This window comes from Spermophilus citellus (genome assembly GCF_964194105.1).
Source record: "Spermophilus citellus genome assembly, chromosome: 1".
NCBI lineage: Eukaryota > Metazoa > Chordata > Mammalia > Rodentia > Sciuridae > Spermophilus > Spermophilus citellus.
The window spans coordinates 168389081-168411588 of NC_138182.1; the positions used below are offsets into that span (position 1 = coordinate 168389081).

At 31.9% G+C, this 22508-nt stretch overlaps 1 protein-coding gene across 6 annotated transcripts in view; it reads left to right on the forward strand.

The window, feature by feature from the left end:
- Positions 1-22508, forward strand: part of DMXL1 (Dmx like 1) — a 164179-nt gene that overhangs the window by 114636 nt on the left and 27035 nt on the right. For 3 of the 6 annotated variants that reach the window (XM_081268583.1, XM_081268580.1, XM_081268581.1), the window contains 7 exons: positions 2603-2688; positions 3916-4117; positions 5914-6031; positions 9233-9295; positions 16251-16337; positions 19073-19194; positions 19550-19691. In XM_081268583.1, the coding sequence (XP_081124709.1) occupies positions 2603-2688; positions 3916-4117; positions 5914-6031; positions 9233-9295; positions 16251-16337; positions 19073-19194; positions 19550-19691 (820 nt within the window). Of the gene's footprint in view, positions 1-2602; positions 2689-3915; positions 4118-5913; positions 6032-9232; positions 9296-15099; positions 15205-16250; positions 16338-19072; positions 19195-19549; positions 19692-22508 lie in introns of those variants that run through there. The other 3 variants (XR_014019041.1, XM_081268582.1, XR_014019040.1) reach the window with 3 other exon arrangements.

A 22508-nucleotide genomic window follows, 5' to 3' on the forward strand; every position in this document is an offset into this window, starting at 1 on the left:
GGGTTGGGAAAAATCATATCACTCACATGGACTGTGTAAGCAAGCAGGGGTTTCCATCCTCATATCAAATAAAGTAGACTTCAAACTAGAGTTAATCAAAAAGGATAAAGAAATACACTACGTTACTGCTTAAGGGAACCATACACCAACAAGACTTAAAAATTATAAATATATATGCCTCAGACAATGGAACAGCTATGTTCATCAAACAAACTCTTCTGAAGTTCAAGAGTCAAGTGACCACAACAGTAATTGTGGGTGACTTAAACACACCTTTTTCATCACTAGATAGATCTTCCAAACAAAAGCTGAACAAAGAACTATAGAACTTAATAATACAACCAATAACTTAGATTTAACTGACATATATAGAATATTCCATTCTTCAGTGAGAGAATATACTTTCTTCTCAGCAGCACATGGATCCTCCTCTGAAATAGACCATATGCTGTGCCACAAAGCAACTCTTAGCAAATATAAAACAGAGATAATATCCTTCATTCTATCAGATTATAATGGAATGAAATTATAAATCAATGGTAAAATAAGAAATAAAATCCAATCCAACACCTGGAGACCAAATAATATGCTCCTGAATGAACAATGGGTTATAGAAGACATCAAGTAGGAGATTTAAAAAATTTTAGAGGTGAATGAGAACACAGATACAACATATCGAAATCTCTGGGACACTATGAAAGCAGTACTAAGATGAAAGTTCATTGCATGGAGTTCATTCCTTAAAAGAAGAAAAAGTCAACAAATAAATGACTTAACACTGCATCTCAAAGCCCTAGAAAAAGAAGAGCAAACCAATACCAAAAGCAGCAGAATACAGGAAATAATTAAAATCAGAGCTGAAATCAATGAAATTGAAATAAAAGAAACAATTGAAAAAATTGACAGAACAAAAAGTTGGTTCTTTGAAAAAATAAATAAAATTGACAGACCCTTAGCCATGCTGATGAAGAGAATGAGAGTGAAATACTTCTTTGTGAAAAATTAATTTGACATATTTATTGGTGTATTCGATTTTTTATGCTAAGTTTACTTTTTCAATATGAAAAACATTTACATGACTCTGAAGTCAAAGTATAACTCAAAACCAAAAAACAACCCAATTAAAAAATGGCCGGGAGCTGGTGTTGTGGTTCAGAGGTAGAGCATTCGCCTAGCATGTGTGAGGCGCTGGGTTCGATCCTCAGCACCACATAAAATAAACAAATAAAATTAAGATATTGTGTCCCCCTATAACTAAAAAAAAAAAATATGTATTTTTAAAAAAATGACCAAAGGATTTGAATAAACATTTCTCCCAAGAATGACCAAAAAACACATGAAAATCGAACGCATGGTAGGGCACCATCTTGTATTCATTAGGATAGCTACTATAAAAAATATCCAAATAATGATGTTGGCAGAAATGGGGAGTAATTAGAACCTTTGTTCTCTTCTGGTAGGAATATAAAATAGTGCAGCCACTGTCAAAAATGGAATAGTAGTTCCTCAAAAAATTAAAAAAATAGAATTACCATATGATTCAGCAATTCCATTTGAGTGTATACTTAAAAGAATTGAAAGCAGGCACTGAAGCTAATTTTTGTACGTCCATGTTTATAGTAGTATTACTCATAGTCACCAGCCAGTAGAAACAATCCAAATGTTTCTTGACAGATGAATGGATAAGCAAAATTTGATATTGTACATATAGTGGAAAATTATTCAGCCTTATAAAGGAAGGAAATTTTAACAAATGCTACAACATGGATAAATCTTAAGAACATTGTGCTAAATGAAATAAACCAGTCATAAAACAGTAAATAGTGTATGATTCTACTTACATGTTATTCTTAGATGAGTCAACGCTTAGAGACTGACAGTTGGAGGTTGTCAGGGCCTGGACAATGAGCAGGTATCGTTAAATGAATATAAAGTTTTAGTTTTGTAAAATGAAAAGAGTTTTGAAAATGGATGCTGGTTGTGGTTGAACAACTATATGAATGTACTTACTGCTGTTGAACTCTACACTTAAAAATGGTTAAAATGGTAAATGTTACATTATATGTTATTTTACCCCCCAAAAAATATTTAAAAGTGAATTCTTTAAGAAATAAGTGTGTTCCACTTCAACCCATGGTAGGATACCATCTTGTACTCATTAGGATAGCTACTATAAACATTTCTTTTATAAAAAGTCAAATGAAAAGTCTCATATTTTTAAATTTCTTCCTTATACCCTCTACAGATAACCACTTTTGTTAGTTTTCATTCAATCGCTTTTTTTACGTTTCTGATTCACCCTTCTGTTTGCAAAAGTAAACAAATGCATCTGTATAGAGATCCTTATTTATTCGATTTTTATGGTTACCCTAAAATTTCACATTTCAAAATGGTCATTATTTAGCCAGTACAATTTGATTATTATTACTCCTCTGCTATTGTAGATAATCCTGACATGAGTAACTGCATCTATTAAATTATTTTGGTTTTGTTGGGGTACACCTTCAGGGTAAATGTTAATAGTGGATTTCTGGTCAAAATGTTGTACCCTTCTAAATCCCTACACAAATCTTTAATGTATCCATTTTTGCTTTGTTTTTAGTTGGTCATTGATGCGATTGGCAATGGTGCAATTGGTTCTCAACAATTTGAAGACATTCTATCCCTTTGCAGGTCATGATCTTGCAGGTAATAAATATCTTAATATAAACGAATGATGCCGTTGCTTTAGTTTACTATTCTGTATACTTTTTTTAAATAGTGGAGAAAAGGTTAGACTTCCTGTTGTGAAAAACCAACCCTCTATAAATGTACCTATCATGCAATTAGGTGCTTGAGGAAGGCTATGTCCAAGAAATCAGAAGCACTGAACCTGATATGATTAACTATTATGAGACTATATTATAGCTCTCTGAATGTTGGGGGATTTAATAATGGTAACAATGTAGAAACTAAGCAAACACAAAGCTTGTAAACTACAAAGGAAGAAATGGTTGTGTAGGAGAGAAAGAGGTATGATAGTATACCAAATGTTTCAGCTGTGAAAAGTATTTTTCATTTATATATGTGAGATCATATATTTATATATTATAGACAAGTACATATAAGATAAATATGTATTATATATTATTTATGTGTAATACATAATATTTTTTAAGAGATAGGGAGAGAGAGAGAGAGAGAGAATTTTTTTTAATATTTTATTTTTTTTTAGTTATCGGCGGACACAACATCTTTGTTTGTATGTGGTGCTGAGGATCGAACCCGGGCTGCACGCATGCCAGGCGAGCGCGCTACCGCTGAGCCACATCCCCAGCCCTGTAATGCATAATATTAAAATATTGATTTAACCAAATTTTTATGATGTTATGATAAGGGGAGGAAAAGTTTATTTTTAGTAATAAATGAGTAGATCATTTACAAAATTAAAAATCATGAGCACACAGTATAAACACGTTATGTAGATATGGAGAGGTAAATAACAGAAGTAGTTAAAATAGGCTCAGGACTCAGGAATATGGAAGTTTAGAAAAAGGTGCTGAGTTTCTTGGTAAGTATTATTTAATATTTTTGTTTATTTTCATTTTCTAAACAAATCTTAAATTTATATGCCATACAGAACTGATACAAAGGTTTAAAACAATTTTCTCTCACACATATTTTCCTGATCTTCAGATACATTTTTCATGTGAAAAAGTCAGAGACAGTAAAGTTGAAATGCAAAAAAAAAAAAAAAAAAAAAGTTGAAATGCTTGTACAGATTTCTGACGTCATTTTTTTTCAACCTCCTGTATTTCTATGTCTGTATCTCACATGTTGACATGTGCTAATAGCTTAACTCAGTCTTTCCTACAATTGAATATGGCATTTTACTGCAGAAGATAAATATGAGTCACTTATGTTTTCCCTTTTTAGAACTTCCAGTCAGTTCACCTCTTTGTCATGCGGTTCTGAAAACTCTTCAATGTTGGGAACAAGTTCTTCTTCGAAGACTTGAAATCCATGGTGGACCACCTCAAAATTATATCTCAAGTCATACCTCTGAAGAGAGTTTGTCTGCAGGTCCTGCTATTCTGCGCCACAAAGCTTTGCTGGAACCTACAAACACTCCTTTCAAGTAGGTTTTCCCTTGGATAATATTTTTTTTTAAGAGAGAGAATTTTTTAATATTTATTTTTTAATTTTTGGTGGACATAACATCTTTATTTTATTTTTATGTGGTGCTGAGGATCGAACCCAGTGCCCTGCTCATGCCAGGCAAGCGCACTACCGCTTGAGCCACATCCCCAGCCCCAATGAATACTATTTTTAAGTATGAATTTTCTTTTTTTTTTTTTAAAGAGAAAGAGAGGGGAGAGAGAGAGAGAAAGAGAATTTTTTAATATTTATTTTTTAGTTCTCGGCGGACACAACATCTTTGTTGGTATGTGGTGCTGAGGATCGAACCTGGGCCGCACGCATGCCAGGCGAGCGCGCTACCGCTTGAGCGGTATGAATTTTCCTAAATCAGAATGTTGTCAGGTAGTATTTAGAGAAAGAAATATTATGATCTATCTAATTTTCTGTTCTAGGCTCATATGAATGTCTTTGTGTAATGTCTACAGTAGTTCAGAAGTTAGGAAACTTTTCTTGTGAATGTTCAGATAGTAAATATTTTAGAGTTTTGGGATGTGCTAGTCACAATTACTTAGCTCTGCCATTGTAGAGTGAAAGCAACCATATACCATACATAAATGTTTTGATTTGGCTATGGTCCAGTAAACTTTTTTTTTAATGGGGCAGGCTAGTTTTGGCCTATGAGCTGTAGTGTATTGATACTTACTTTAGAGCAACACTGTTGAAAATAACCACTCATCAACTGTTTTACTGTCCAGGAGATGAGAAAGAACCAAAAGATAAATCATTTCAGTGCCTGTTTTATCTAGAAAGTCTTACTACAAAAACAATATTTACTGAACTAAACAGTATGTTTACTTAATGTTGTAGTTGGTTTATGCTCTTGCACAAGCTCTTACCTTATTACTGATCAGTAACAAAGAGTGTTGGGTGGGTATGTGTCCATAGACAGCACTTTCAGTCGATGTTTTTCTAGTTCTTGTCTGGTATGCATACCTATTTTTGTTATCTCTTGTGTCCCTAGATTGGGGGTCCGCAAACTGTGCCCAACCCTCTGCCCAAATTGAGCCCTCCTCCTGCTTTTTAAAATAAAGTGTTATTGGATCACAGCCATGCCATTTTCATTTGCATATTATAGGTTGAGTATCCCTTATCCAAGATGCTTGGGGCCAGAAGTGTTTCAGATTTTAGAATCTTTTGTATTTTGGAATGTTTGCATTGACTTTACCATTGAACATCCCTAACTCAAAATACAAAACTTAAAATGTCAACATCTAAAAAGTTTCAGATCTCAGAGCATTTTGAATTTTGGAGCATTTCAAATTAGAGCTGCTCAGTCTGAATGTTTGGCTGCTTTCCCATTATAGTGACAGAGTTGAGTACTTTTGATAAAAACCATATGACACACAAAACCTGAAATATTTACTGTCTGATGCTTGGTTGGCTTGTTACAATGATGCACACCTGTAGTCCCCTGAACTCTGAAGGCTGAAGTAGGAGAATTGCAAGTTCTAGGCCATCTGCAGCAATTTAGTGAGGCCTGAAAAAACTTGGTGAGACCTTCTCTCAAAATAAAAATAAAAAGTACTAGGGATGTAGCTCAATGACAAAGTTACCCTGGGTTCAATCCCCAGTACCAGAAACAGAAAAAGAAAAAGCTTGATGGATGCTTCTCTACATCATAGGTGTGGTTCTAGTTAATTTATTATTATAAGGATTCATATAGCACCGAGGAATTGTGGTCAAGTTAATTAGAAATGTCTGAAGGGGATAATTAAATTTTCTATCTCTGTGTAGATCCAAACATCATCTGGCATTATCTGTGAAGAGGCTTTGGCAATACTTGGTGAAGCAAGAAGAAATTCAAGAAACGTTTATCAGAAATATATTCACAAAGAAACGATGTCTAAATGAGGTCTGTAGAAGTTAGAACCTCTTTACTATTTTATTACAGAAATCTTTTATATTATCATTGAGACCTTAAAAATGAGATACATTTTATAGTTTTTCTAAAACACATTTTTGTATCATAAATATATGCAATTAATGCTTAGTCAAGTGATTCAAAATGAGAGAGGCAATTATTTTCATCAATCACTTTAATTTACAGTAATTAATTTGTATGTACTTAGGATTTTTTTTTCCTCATAGGTATTATTTAAGATTCTGTATCTCTTGTTTTTCTGTATTTTGAGTTATGATAATCACTTATTTACAAAACAAAGTAGAAATTTCCTTTGATTTTCATGTGATAGTTCCAGGTATGTTAGAAGTTTAATTGAAACTTGGTTTTTGTACTGAAAACATTTTAAATATGTACTCATTCTTTAGATTATGCTTAAATAAAATTTTACAAATTCAAATTAACTTATAATTATACTGTAATTGGTTGATTATACTTTGATATTATCATCATAATGGTTATTTTTTTGTCATTTAGTTCAGTGCTACTAAAAAGTACCAGTCTGATAATACGGGGGAACTTGCATCTGAATTTAATGAACATCTTGCTTCCTTCATTGAGAAAGTTTCGCTACTAAAAAATATCAGGTGAACTAAATAGTAGACATAGTTATGTAGTCGATTCTTTATCTCCCGTAAATCAGTAGCAAAGAGTTCAAAACTGCCAGGCATGGTGGTGCACACCTGTAATCCCAGCTACTCGGGAGGCTGAGGCAGGAGAATCTCAAGTTCAAGGCCAGCCTCAGCAGTTTAGCAAGGCAACTAAGTGAGACCCTGTTTTGAAATAAAAAATAAATAAAAAGGACTGGGGATATAGCTCAGGTAAAGTACCCTGGGTTCAATCCCCTTCAGTGTCCAAAAAAAAAAAAAAGAGTCTATAGACCACATTTTGAGTAGCACTGAACTAGTCTGAAAGTAAGCTTTTACAGTTTTTAAAATGGAAGGAAAAAAATAAGGAAATAGAATATGACTTTAAAATAGACAAGTAATCAAAAAGCAAGATGACATCAAACCTTAAATAAAAGGAAAATCACATATATTCTGTCATCTCTCAATTTAAGTACTAATTTGCAGGAGGCAACTGTACGTGCTATTATTTACTATTCACCTGATTTTGTAAATATATTCAAATTGACCATGCCAGAAAACAGAATATTATATAGTATTCTTGCTGACTTATAAGACTTTTCTTATGAAGTCTAGTTAAACAGTTTATTTTGTTATTTTTGTTTATTTTGTTAATTTAAACTTATATGAAATATGTCTAAGATGTTTAGTGTGTAAGTTTACCACTAAAACAGTTCAAGAAAATGTTTGGATAAATAAAATTAATAATGGATGTACTAGAGAAGAATATAAGACTAATTAAAGATAGGTTTATTGGAAAGATAATGTTTTATTTTAAATTTATCTTTTTCTCAAATAATGTAAGTTACAGCATTCTGATGTGATATATAAAAGCACTGCTGCATTGTTCTGTATAAAGTCATGTTTGCTTGCTACTTTCTCTAGTGCACTTTTTAATATGAATACGTAAATTTTGATTCAGGAGTAGAATTATTAAGGGTACAGACCAAGCCAGAATGTATAAGAATAGCAGGTAATAAATACAGTTGCACATATTTAAATTTCTTTATTATTTTATTTCTAGTTTTCTTTGGAGCTTCATTATTACCTTAGGAAAATTTTAAAATTACTTTTATTGCAATTATTTTAATAAAAGCATGACCATAAGTGTTGAACTGACAGCTTTGTAACTATCAGTAAGCTACATATTTTCTCTGAATTTTAGGGTTTTTATCTGCAAAGTGATTATTTCATCCTATACTTTGCAATGTTTTTGAACAATAGATTTAACTGGCTCAATCAGTGTAGTTATGAGAAATTTGTTGTTGCTGCCTATTGTGTTATTCTTGATTGTGATAATCTTGAAGAGACATTTCTGTTGTTCTTTTTAGATATACATGAACAGTAGAGTATATTTTGACATATAACATGGAGTATAACTTATTCTAACTAGGATTGAAGAGACTTTTGATTAAAGGGAGTGTGAAAAGAAAAAAAATTATATAGTAAAACAGGTTGGATGGAGTTAAATAGGAACTTTATAGGGATGGTATAAAATTATTTAATCTTCTCTGGAAAGTTGAATAGACTATTTTTGTTATTCACAAATTTACATTCCATCTCTTAGTCTCATAAAATAGTAATTACATTAAAGTTATTGTGACTTTTCAACTGTTTAGGAGATAAATATATGACAGGCCCTATATTTTGGTTGCAAGATGATGAGAAAGATTTTGAGACTGCTGCTGTTTTTTTTATTCCTTTATATGCTTCTTTATCTGACCTTTTCTTCATCTGACCTTAAAACCCTGGTGTATCCTGAGATCTCTTCTTTTTCCTATATAATGTAGTTTACTAGTGCATGCATTTTAAAATAGAATCCCTTCCCTATTTGTTCTTATTTGGAAATTAAGTACAGATGACTGCAAATATTCCCTACAAAAATTTGGAACTTGACAGCTGCTATCTTTGTTCCATTCCTTTTTTCTGTTTTCTTTCATTTTCTGAAAAGAACTAAAGTCTTGAACCTTTTATTACTATTATTATTATTATTAATGTGCTAATACCTCCTTTTAATGATATGCACCTTTAGCAACTTCTTGACTCTTTCTGGCTAAATCAGTAGGCAACAATTAGAAAAGTAAAACTAAAATTTCCTAATCAGAAGGTTTTCCCGAGATAAAATATTTTATGAAAATAAGACATATTAGCATCTGTAAAAAGAGTTTGTTTTTTTTTTAATTTATAGTAATCTGGAACCAGTAGTTCAGGATTTTTAAATATAAAGTACTTTAGAATCAATTTTGCTCAAATGTCAGCATTTGAAGAGCAAGCAAAAATTTTAATGCTGTAGGATAAAATTTGTAGTGAATGTTAATGAGTTATGAGCTGTTAAGTTTTCCTGTTCCCTTTCAATGCACATTCACACATACTTTTTTAAAGTGTATGAAATTTAAGAATAACAGTGCAGATTCATGTCCTTTTCTAAGTAAATTGGTTAAAAATATAATTTTTAAAAATATCCCCAGTATTTTGCATGTTACATCTCATCTTTACTTTGTCATGTGATTATTCTTTCTTGATGAAGTCATTAGAGGACAACAATGAAACCATCAAAAATTCTATGATGGAGGAGCCAAACTTCAATAAGGTACAAATATCATTCAACTGAAATTAGAAATTGCATTCTTAGCTAGAAAAACAAAATATTTGCATTTTAGTTTCCAACTGAACTTTGTTCCCAATGGAATGAAAGTATTGTTTTTTCAAATTATTCTCTCTTTTTAGCAAGTGATAAAAATGCTTTTTCTTTTGTTAATTAAGAGAATGCAATTTTAAAGGGAGTTGAATGTATCCTATTTGGCTACAGATTTTTCTGAGTACATACAACAGAAGTTCTTAATAAATGTAAATTACTCTAGCAGTTGTAAAAGCATAGTAGGATTGTACCATTTTTTAACTAAAATTTCTCTCCAAGGATATTAATTCCTAAAAGTATAGCAAATATTATTATATAATCATTTATTCTACAGATAGGAATAACATATAGCACAATGCTTTGTGCATAGTAAGTACTTATAGTACTTAAGAACCAAAGCAGAAAAGATGAGAATTTGTACAATCATGAAAATTTCCCAGAGGTTCTGTGATTGCATGTTCAAATATGACATTATTATATTGATATATAACGTATTTTTCATATTATTTATTGTCACTAATTTTAAGATAATCCTACCAAAGTGATTTTTAGGGGAAAGAATTTTTCAAAAGATTTTTTAAAGACTACTAATTCTACCTTTATTTATTTTTTTTCAGTTGTAGATACACACAATACCTTTATTTATTTATTTCTATGTGGTGCTGAGGATCAAACCCAGTGCCTTACACATGCTAGGGAAATGCTCTTCCACTGAGCTACAGTCCCAGCCCCCTTTTATTCTTTTTCAAAGGAATCTTTTAAAATAGAAGAAATAATTTTATGCAATTAATAACAAAGACTTAGTTGATACAAGTGTATATCGTAACTAAAACTTTAGCAAAATAAATGTATATAACTCATACTTTAAATTTTTCTAATGTTTTTTGGAAATTTTCAGAGAATATAAATCAAATTTTTAATTAATTAACAATTTTCTTTGTTAATTGTTACTAACTACTCCCTGTACATTATCAAGAATTTTTATCCAAAGGTTTTTCTTTTGATTCTGTTCATAAAATGTTAATAATTATAATGTTATATTTCTGAAATCCTCATGTTACATCAAAATGCAGTCATTTTGTTTGGTTAACATCATAACCATTTTGCAAGAATTTTTAAGCTCTTTACTGTACGTTTTTTAAAATAACTTATTAGGTATGTTTGATCTAAAACAACTCCACATATTTAAAGTGTAAAACTTTAATTTTGGATTGTGTGTTTATGAAGCTATTACCAGAAGGTGATGCATTTGTCCACCACCCTCCAGACTTCAATCCCTCCCTTTTACTTCCCTCTCCCCTCTGTTCTTTTTCTCTCCAAACAACTAGAGATCTGATTCCTGACATTATAAACTAATATGCATTGGAATTTTATGTAAATGGAATTATATCATTTTGGTTTTTACCTTTTACTAAGCATAATTATTTTGAGATATCTCCATGTCATTGTATGTGTCAGTAGTTCATTCTTTTTCATTTCTGTTATGTGTGCATTATATTGTATGGACATTACCAGTTTATCTGTTTACATATCATTTAACAGTTGAGCTTATTCCATTTGGGGGCTCTTTCAATAAAGCCTGCTTTTGAAAATTCATGCATATGGCTCTTTTATGGACATATGCTTTTATTTCTGTTGTGTAAATAAATGCCTATAAGTAGAATGACTGGATCATATGGTAGGTTTATGCTTAACCTTTTTAGGAAACTGCCCAAGTGTTTTCCAAGGTGATTGTATCATTTATACTTTTTTCATCAGTGGTTGAAATCTCAGTTACTTCATATTCTTCTTCTTTTTTTTTTTTAATGAAAAGCCTTCTTTGGGGGCTGGATTTTGTGGTTCAGTGGTAGAGCGCTCGCCTAGCACCGGCTGGACCTGGGTTCAATTCTCAGCACCACATAAAAATAAAAGCATTGTGTTGTGTCCATCTACAAAAAAGATTCATATTTTCTCTCTCTCTCTCTCTCTCTCTCTCTCTCTCTCTCTCTCTCTCTCTCTCACACACACACACACACACACACACACACACACACACAAAATAAAAAGAAGAGACTTTTTTTTTTAATACCTTTGTTTTATTTATTTATATGTGGTGCCGAGGGTTGAACCCAGGGCCTCGCATATGCTAGGCGTGCTCTCTGAGCCATAACCCCAGCCCAGTTACTTCATATTCTTATTTATACTTTGTATAGTTAACTTTAGCCATTCTAGTTTAATGATAGTTCATCATGGTTTTATTTTATAGTCTTTTTATTCTCTTTACAATGTCTTGTTCAAGACATTATCCTTTCATCCATTGAATTTCCTTTTCAAAAATCATTGACACAGATGTGTAGGTCTATTTCTGGACCCTTCTTTTGGTCTATCAATCTGTTTTCCATCTTTATGCTAGCTGCACAGTTACTTATTACTATAGCTTTATAATCTTTATGTGTATTGTTGTCCTTCAGATATATCCTTCTGCTAACCAAGCTAGCTAGCTTGCTTACTTATTTGCTTACTTTTTCTTTATCACACTGACTACAACTTCCAGTCCCAGACTGAATAAAAATATTGAGAATAGATTCTTGTTTTTCATATATTAAAAGAAAGCATTTAGTTTTTCTTTTCTTTCTCTTCTTTTTTTTTTTTTTTTTTGTACCAGGGATTGAACCCAAGGATGCTTAACCACTGAGCCACATACCCAGCCCTTTTTAATATTTTATTTAGAGACAGGGTCTCTCTGAGTAGCTTGGGGCCTTGATAAGTTACTGAGGCTAGCTTTGAACTTGCGATTCTCCTGCCTCAGCTTCCTGAGCTGCTGGGATTACAAGTGTTTGTCGCCACGCCCAGCTAGCATTTAATTTTTTTTTCTATCTATATAAAATATCCAGAATAGATAAATCTATAAAGACAGAAAGAATTGGTGCTTGCCAAGTTCTTAGACAAGAGGGGATGGGAGCTGAATGCTTAATGAGATTTATTTTTGGTACTAAAAATGTTCTGGAGGGAGAAAGATATCATAGTTGTACGTTTAGGTTTTTTTTCTTTTCTTTTTTTTTTTTTTTGGTGTTGTTTTGTTTTGTTTTATCATGAGGTTACTTGTAGGTTTGTTGTAGTATCATGAGATTACCTGTAGGTTTGTTGTAGTTGCCCTCATAAGCTTGGAGAAGTTTCTTTATATTATTAGCTTGCTGAGAGTTTTTTAATAACAAAAAAAATATTTTACTAAAACATAAGATTTACAGAAGATTCCAGACAAGTCATACTATATTGTCAAAAGCTTTTTGTTGAAGGGAGATCTATACTTGATAGCAAAGTGATAATCTTCTTAGGGAGGGTTGTGCTATTTGTTTAGTGTCGATTCAAACAATCATTCTTGTTCATCTATAGGATTTTAAAGTAAACACTCTGAAGCTCACCCTGATAAACTATCTTTGTTTACCATGCTGTATATTTACTACACTGTGCTTTATAGTTTATCTTCACATACTATGTCCCCCATGACTAGGAAATGAATAAAAGCAGTTTCACTACTTTTAAACTTTTCCCAACAATCCATGTTCTAGCATCTGCTTCTGCTTTACCATGGTGAATTGAGAAAAGATATAGATTTGATAATGTGCATTTAATCACCAAAGGACTGAAGATGTCCTAACTTTTATTCTGTAATGTTTCTAAGACTGTTGTGTCCATTAAATGCAAACAAAAAATGAAGATAACTTTATAGAACAGAAGTGATGCACATTTGATGATGTGCATTTGATAATCAGATTGATTTAAATACTACTTGTGGCAGACAGCCTAGTCTATGTTTCAAGTATTTCTGTGACTTGAACTTTGTTGGTCTCTCACTGCTGTGCTTCATCATTTTCTAATAGATCCTCTGAATTAAGAACACTTAACAAAGCAAGAGTCAATAGCAGAATTATGGGAAGCTGGTGCTGTTGACCACTTATCTTTCAGAATACATAACATATTCTTCCTGACCTGTCTACATTAGGAAAATAAAGTTTGGTCATGAAATGTACTTTAGGTGCTGCCTTTGGGTATTCTTCTGGAAGGAACAATTAAAATCCCCTCCTCAAAGTTGGAATCCTAGAGGCCAGCAGTGACCACATGAAAATAATGGGTATTGCTTTTATCTGGTTCTGCTTTGATGCCAGGAACCACTTCTACCAGCCAATGCTGGCTTTCCTTTGATGATTTTTCCAGGCAGCCCAGTCATCTTTTCAAATTCTGAATCAGCCCACTGGTCTTTTTTCCCCATTTAATCAGGAATGGATGTTGGATTTTGTTAAATGGTTTGGGTTTTTTGGATTTTGTTGTTGTTTTGCTACTATTGAGATGATCACATGGCTTTTCTTTTGTTAGTCTGTTGGTATGGCTAAATAAATTTATGGATTTTTTTTAAACTAGTCTTGCATTCATGGCCCCACTTCAGGCTACTTGGCCATGATTTATTATCCCATTTCAATATTGTCAGTTTTTATTTGTTCAAATTTTAAGAATTTTTGCATTTATATTCATGAAGGATATCGGTTTGTAGTTTTGTTATACATTTTTTTTTAAGTTGTCAGTGGACTTTTATTTATTTATTTATATGTGATGCTAAGAATTGAAACCAGTGCTCACACATGCTAGGCAAGTGCTCTACCACTGAGCCACAACCCCAGCCCTTTTTTATACATTTTTTGCTTTATGTTGGTATTAGATTTATGTTAGCCTTTCTTACAATAGGTTGGCAAGGATTCTTAATGTTTGGAATAATTTATATAGATATAGTAGTATTATTTCTTAAGTGTTTGGTAGAATCTTTGAATTTTTTTAATTACAAATTCAAATTCTCTAACAGGTATAGGACAATTCAGGTTATCTATTTCTTATCTATTGGGATAAGCCACCATTCCTACTCTCCTAATTCAATCCACCATTACCTCTCAGTAACTTAAGTCACTGTAGTAGCTTCTTCATTGACTTTTTGGCAGCCATTCTTATACCCTTTATGTTTTAGCTCACACCAATCAGAAATTTCAAACTCTTCCAGTGGCTTTCTCAGCCCTAATATCTTTCCTCTTTATTATAGCTTTTAAATTCCTGCATGAGCTTCTTTCTCTAGTCTTATCTTCTACATGCTTAGTCATTCTCAAATTTAGTTTGCCTAAAACACTTGAGATGTTAGGCACCATTGCTTTGCCCCATGATTATAGGATTCTAAATATGCATCTGACGTAGAGTTTAGAATCTTTGTATTTTAAAAAGTCACCTCATTTCATTCTCATGCAGCTCAGCTTGACACCACATTATTGAGAAATATTATTTTTAGATAATAGAAAACAAGAATGTATTCCAACATTGAGAAAGCTTTTTGACATTTATATCTGCTTGAGCTTTCCTTCTGCACTTGGGGAAAAAGCTCCCCAGATGAAACTGATATATTCCCCTCAATCCAATAATTGCCAGCAAATAGTAGATCCCTCTGTGCTATGGAAATATCTCTCTGCTTCCAGTTTCTTCAAAACCTAATAATAGACACTTAAGAGTATTTTAGCTATCAGGCAGATAGATGGGTAAATTGGGATTTTATCATGAAATTACAGAATTTGATTTGTCCATTCTTGCTGGGCCAGAGGTAAGACATTCCTAGAAGACAAGTTGATTCTCAACCCGAATGTTCAGCAAACACTACTGAAATATTTTTGTTTGTAAGGAAATCATATTTTAGATTAGAATATATTTGACGTTAACATCTAATGACTATGGTTTTCTCTTCATAGTGGTTATTTTGATTTGGTTATTACATAAATCTCAGCTCTGCAATTGAACAGTCTGATGTCATTTAAAAAAATATTTTGAACTCTTATGAATTCTGTGGTCAGCAGGTAGGCATTAGTGATATTTTTATCTAAATTTTTCAGGAAATAAATGTGTTATGTGCTAATTACAAATTAATATTTTCTGCATTTTATAGTAAGTGGTGACACATTTTGTAATTCCTTTAAAAAGATTGAAGGTTAGGAAAAATAAAATGAAGTATACCCTACATTAAGCAATGTTTCAAACTCTTAATAATTGCTTCCACATTCAAACTTTTATTTATTTTAGTAAATTGATTTTATATAATTTCTTCTGAATTTAAAGATTTTGTATACACTTTCTTTAGGGTAAAGGAATGTAAGATATTTTCCCCTTGTGTAAACTACATTGAATTATGGTTTACTAAACTTATACTGACTTAGAGGAGTTACCATGTCTTCAAGGTTTCAGATTTTTCCTCTATAAATAGAAAATCATTTAGACTAGAAGTCAGTAAACTATACATACCTGGTCAAACCCCACCTGGTTTTGTATAACCCATGAGCAAAGAATGGTCTTTACATTTTTAAAGCATTGTTTGGTGGGGGAGAGGAATGTGCAACAGTAACCATTTGTGGTCCACACAACCTAAAATATTCACCATCTGACCATTTAACATAAAAATATATAAAATACTATTAAATGGCTGGGGATATAGCTTAGTTGGTAGAGTTCTTGCCTTGCATGCACAAGGCCTTGGGTTCAATCCCTAAAACCACCAAAAAATAAAAAATAAAATAAGAATTATAGTACTAAGAAATTTGGTAAATAAATTTTAATTAAAATGTTTTGGTTCTCTAAAGTTAATTCGTTGTAGCTTCGGAGTATAATCAATTAATGAAGTTCTGAGTTGTATCAACTATCTTTTTATAAAAATGTGAAAAAACAAATTTGAAAAAAATTAAATTCCCCTCATCCAATCAATTTTGTCTTAGGAATTATATACAATAGCACCTTTGGAATTGAAATATCTAAAAAAACTTTCTTAAAATAATTTATGCAAGTATCAGATGCTAGACTAGCATACTATTTGGCCTATTCTTAAAGTCATATTTTATTTTCTTCCTTGTAGATAGAAGCAGATTTGGGATATCCTGGAGGTAAAGCAAGAATTATTCATAAGGAATCTGATATCATTACTGCATTTGCTGTTAATAAAGTAAGTCTATAGATTTTTTTCTTTAATCATTACATGTTCATAGTTAAAGAATCAGTAAGTTTATTTAATGTCTCTATTTCTCCTTTCCAAAACTACTTCACACTTCTTAAATTATAACCTGAATCAGTTTTCTTTATTTTATAAATTGATTATATTATTTGGTAATGTGATTTTATTAACATATAATTTGGGAAATGTACTGATAAGATTTTTATTGCTATAGAGAAAAGCATATAAATTATTTATATATGCAATAACTTTAGAATTTATGTGAGATAATAGCACCTAACACAAAGAAAATATTTTCTATATTTCTTATGAGTATGTTAAATATAATTCTTACTATTTGATTAAATTTAAGCCTATATGTGGCTTATAAATTCTCCCACTACCAGTAGTTTCCCAATTAGTATGTTTTCCTTAGACTTATACTTACCATCCTCCTTAGAGATGTCTCTAAGTTCCCATAGTAAAGGTAGCCTTAAATATAATCGTCCAGTGTTGAAATTTGTCTTAGTAATTTCCCCCTTTTATCTCCCTTCATTGCCTTATTGAACAGTTTCTAGTCACTTCTTTTGTTTTGTTTTCTTTCCATTAATTTAAAGATAAATGTTATCTTTTTTCTTGTATTCCTAAAGGATAAAGAAGGCATATGTGTGTGTACAAGTGCATGCATGTGTGTTCATATGTTCCTAATTTGCAATAATTTTATGTAATTTAGATATGTATCCTGTGGAATTACTCATTCAGAAATTCTTACACCAGTTATTTCTTCATCTTTTATGCTAAGCCTGTCTTCTCTTTGATTTCTCCTACACAGTTCCTTTGTCATTCTGTCCTCTTATTTCTCTGTATCTTTCATCTCATTTTTCTCAGAAACTTGAACAATGACTAACTCTGCTTGAAGCAGGCAAATTTGGAATTAGGTCCTTTGTCAAGCAGTTCTTATACTGTAGTTTGTTTATAACATGGTATACATATATCAAATATAAAATTTTTGTCTATACCCTACTCATCTGCCGCCTTCTGAAGAAAATTTTATTTAAAATAGTCTATCCAATACAACTAACTAGCTTTTTTCTTTTGGGGGTCTGTATATAAGTAACTAGTAATGAGTAATCATTCATATATTTAAAGTGTGCCATTCACTTGTAAGTGTATGCTTGTTTAATTATTTCTCCAGATTTGATATTTTTATATCCTTGCTAAGTTATAATTGAGAAATAATATTTTTTGCTTTATATATTTTTTGTTTGTTTGTTAATATCATTGAGATTGAACTTTTCCCTATTTGTTTAGTTGGGAACTATATCAAGAATTGTGAAGTTTATGAGATTTGACTTTATATTCAAGCTAACAAGTTAACTTTCACAGTTTAATGGATGCTGTTTGAAGATACGGGAATCCTGAATCACAGACAAAAGACTTTATTTCTGACAGCAAGAGCAGTAGCAAGAATATCATCATTTTCACACTGGTTCTCTGAGCTATGATTCAAACTGAGAAACAACAAAAGGGAACCATATAGAAACAGTGCCTGCATATGCAATAGGTCATGTTATAGGAGAGGATCACTCACTTTAGTGAACCCAGGTCTTTTCTAATGGACAGTAAGCATACCTGACATTTGCTCTGGAAGGAGAAAACCATCACTGTATAAACATCCTGGGAATGATCCTACAGGAAAAAAAGGGCAGTCAGTGATTCATAAGACATTCAAAATTGGAGAGATCCATGGACAGTCATCTTCAATAGTCTAGTTATCCTTTTCTTTACTTATTAATGCATTAGCATTTCACATAATAATATAGTAATCGTATTTTCTCTTTGTCGTTGGTATCTTTCTGTTTTCTGTTTGAGATGTGTTTATTATTATTATTTTTTTTTTTTTTTTGGCAGTGCTTCTGATCAAACCTAGAGCTTAGCTCATGCTAGGCAACTGCTCTACTACAGAGCTACATCCCTGAGATGTGCATTTTTAATTCATAGATCTTTAAAATTTTACATAATTTAATCTGACCAACTTGTCATTTGTGATTTCTTCTGGCATACTTCTTCCACTCTTTTCTTGCCCATATACTTTTTCTCTGTGAATCTTTCTTTCTTCTGTTTTTCTTGCCTGAAACTGAAAGGTTTTAGGAGAGAGTGATATTATTTTATTTAACTAATTAACCATATGTCTTTAGAGTTTCTTATCTCCCTACTTTCTCTAGTTTTCAGAGATTTTATCTTCTTTAGTATCTTCCTCCACATTTGGGGGTTTGTTGTTGTTGTTGTTTATTGCTTTGGGAATTTTTTTGGTTTTTGGTTTTTGAGATGGGATCTCACTGTGTTGTCCAGGTTGGCCTCAAACTCCTGGGCTCAAGAAATCCTCCCACATCAGTCTCCTGAGTAGCTGGGACTACAGGTGTGTGCCACTACACCTGGTCCCTTCACAGTTTTGAGTTGTGCAAACTTTTAGGGAGATTGTAGCATTCTACCAGACTAGAGAGAGTGAGTGCTAGGAGAGCAAATAAGCTGATACATATACTACCATTCATAGTTGGCTTTCTGTTGGATGTACTGGAATTCCTAGAACATAAACATATCTCGAAGTTCAAGCTTATGATTATTTCACCAAAAGTTTAATTGCTTAAGTTAGTTTAAAATATTATTTTTAGGGATTATTTTCAGAAGTAGCCAATGTATCTATTGTGCTTTCTTATTTAAAAATTACCGTATGATTTATTTTTCAGGCAAATAGAAATTGCATAGCAATTGCTTCCAGCCATGATGTTCAAGAACTGGATGTTTCTGGAATTCTGGCTACACAGATCTATACTTGGGTAGATGATGATGTAGAATTGGAAACCAAAGGGTACGCTTATACTTTGTTTTTATTCAAAAATGTTATATTTGGGACTATATGTGCTGAACTATAACCTTAAAAAGGTTTTTTTTAAAGAAATGTTACTAAAGTATAAGCAGAGTAGAACCCAATGTGGTAAAAAGTAAATAATGGGTGGCAGGAGCTTCAAAAAGGAAAGTAAGAGTTAGGAGAGAGAGAGTAAGTGAAGGGAATGGAAATTGAGTATGAAAGTCATTGTGAGTTAGGAGTAAGAGTTGAAGAAAATTTATTTTAAAGGGAAATAGTCAATGTTAGAGCTCTCAGATGAAAAAAAAAAAAGAAGGAGTGATAGGTTGTTCTCATTCTGGTTGACATTCCTTTATAGATCAGAAGATTTCTTGGTTATACATGCTCATGATGATTTAACAGCTGTTCAAGGCACAACGCCATATACACATAGTAATCCTGGCACTCCAATCAACATGCCGTGGCTTGGTAGTACACAGACTGGCAGAGGAGCATCTGTGGTATGTAAAGTTAAAGATATTTAGGTTTTTGACAGCTCTGCCATTTTGGTTAATGGATAAAAAAGGATAATTGAAAGGTTTTTTAAAAGTTTATTTTAAAATAAATTTTAAAAATAAGCATACATAAAATACAAAAAAAATTATTTTAAAAGTATGCTTTGTTTTAAAACCAAAGAAGTATATTTTAATTAATAATTTTTTGAAACCTAATGGTTCAGAGCAGGTTTAATCATGGTATGACCCATAGGATAGATTAAAACGCGCCCATAGTCTATATTTAAATAGCTACATCACTAAGAGCAATGCTTAATTTTTTTTTTTTTTTTTTTTTTTTGGTATTTGGGGGTGTAACCCATGGCCTTACACATGTTAGACAAGTAGTCTAACACAAGCTGTGTTCTCAATGGGTCTAAAAAAAAAGTCATGCATTTTGTGGTTTCATGAAAATTTCATGAAATTCTATTTTAGTGTACATTTATGAATAAATTTTTATAGGAAAAGCCAAAACCCTTTATTTATATTTTTCCTGTGGGTGCCTTCATGGTACAGTGGCATTATTAAGTATTTGCAACAGAAACTATATGCTCATAAAGCTTGATACATTTATTGTCCAGCACTTTATAAAAAATGGTTTGCCAATCCCTGGTCTAGAAAATATCATTTAATAGTAAAAATGGTCCCTTTTTAGTTATAGATGGACACAATGCCTGTATTTTATTTATTTATTTTCTTTATGTTGTGCTGAGGATCAAACCCAGTGCCTCACATGTGCGAGGCAAACACTCTACCACTGAACCACAGCCCCAGTCTTTTTCTTCATACAGAGGCAAAATATCTTTTTTTAAACAAAAACAATTTTTAAAAAATTAAGCAAAATGTGATATAAATATTAATGGAAAAAGATTTTTTCTGAAGTGAATGGGGATCTATTTGAAACCTGATCACCTAATAGGTGATCCATATTTATACCTTCAAGATTTTTCTTTATTGATACTTAAGGTATAGGAATTGATTCATAGAATCAAAGAAACACATGTTGTTTCAGTGACTTTCTAAGTGGCAGGGGTTTTTTGTTGTTGTTGTTGTTTTAAAATTTTATGAGTCCTGTAAAATATTTTCCCTGACCAAAAAAAAAAAGTTTTATCAATTAGTTTGGGTAATTGTTCAAGGAAAGGCTCCATCATCTTTAATAATACGTTTTAATATTTGGTACTTAATGCAGTTCTTTATAGCTAATAAAACCATATAATTCTTTGCATTATTTCTTGTAGCTGTTTTCTCCTTACTCATTCATCCTTACTCCTTACTCATTTCATCCTTACTCATTTAAATGAAATTTGAGTTTTAAAAAAATCAAGTGTTTCAATTTGTCACTATGTTGAATTTGTGGTAGAGCTCAATATAAAGCCCTCTACTCTTCTTAATTTGGTGATTTCAGGAGCCACTGTTTTAAGGATTAAATTGAATTTGAAAAGCAATTTAGTAATTATTCAAATGACATGACTTGGTTAATATAGTTGGATTTTTTTCAGTTGACAAATATGTTTAAATTTGTGGAATTTAATTATAATATTTTAAAATCAAATTAAAGAGAATATACAGAAGATATGCATAGAAATAATAGACTCTTTTTTTTTTTTCCAGCTTCAAAGAATACAGTACAATTCCTATACCAGCTTTCTTGCTGGTCTCTTGCACTCTATTCTATACAGAGCAACAAATGTTTCTAAAGCATCAATCAGATTGTTGCTCCCCTCTTTAAAAATTCAACTTTTTTTTTGTAGATGGACATAATACCTTTATTTTATTTATTTTTATGTGTTGCTGAGGATCCAATGAATCCATTGCCTCATGTGTGCTAGGCAATCACCCTGCCGCTAAGCTACAGCCCCAGCCCTTTCCTGTACAACTTTAAAAGAACAAGTCATTAACATGGCCTCTAATGCATTAAAAGTTTTAGCACTTGCCTGCCTCTGCAGCCTTGTCTCCTTCTTCACTTGGTTTTTCTTGTTGTATTTACATTGGCTTCTATTTCTCAAACTCATTAGTCTTACTGCCATGTCAGAACTTCTACTTTGTCTTCTGCTTAACATGCTCTTTTCCTCTATTTTACCATTTAGATCTCAATTCATATTCCCAGAGATTTACCTGACTTCCCTAGTAAAGATATCTGTCCCTCATCACTGCATCCCCAATCATCCATTATTATCTAATTTTATCATCTTTATAAAAGTACTTATTAATTGTTGAAATCAGCAATCCATCATTGTTTAGTTGTCTTTTTATACCCTCTGGTATGTAAGTTCTTTCAGAGCTTATATTCTGACTGCCTTATAGACTGATGATCCCTAAGAATAGTGTTGGACATATTGTCAGTGAATAGAAAAATTTGTTTATACTCCAAATCATTATAAATAGAAATGATCTTTGAAATTTCTGTTAGGGTTGAATTTTTTTCCTGTCTACATCTTAGGACAGCTTTTTAGTTGTGGATGTCATGATTTGTGAACATAAATATTGGGATTGATCCATCCTTTTTTCAAGAAAGCAAGGCCAATAGAATAAGGTCCTTCTCTTTTATATGAATTTCCCCTGGTAGTTAATGATTTTTTTTCTTTCTTTCTTTTTTTTTTTTTTTTTTTTTTTTTGTCTTACAAAGTTCAATATGTGCTTTCAGGAAAAAAAAAATCGCTCCTTGGAGCACATGGCGCACACCTGTAATCCCATTGGCAAGGGAGGCTGAGGCAGGGGGATATCAAGTTCAAAGCCAGCCTCAGCAATGGCAAGGCACTAAGCAAGTCAGTGAGATCCTGTCTC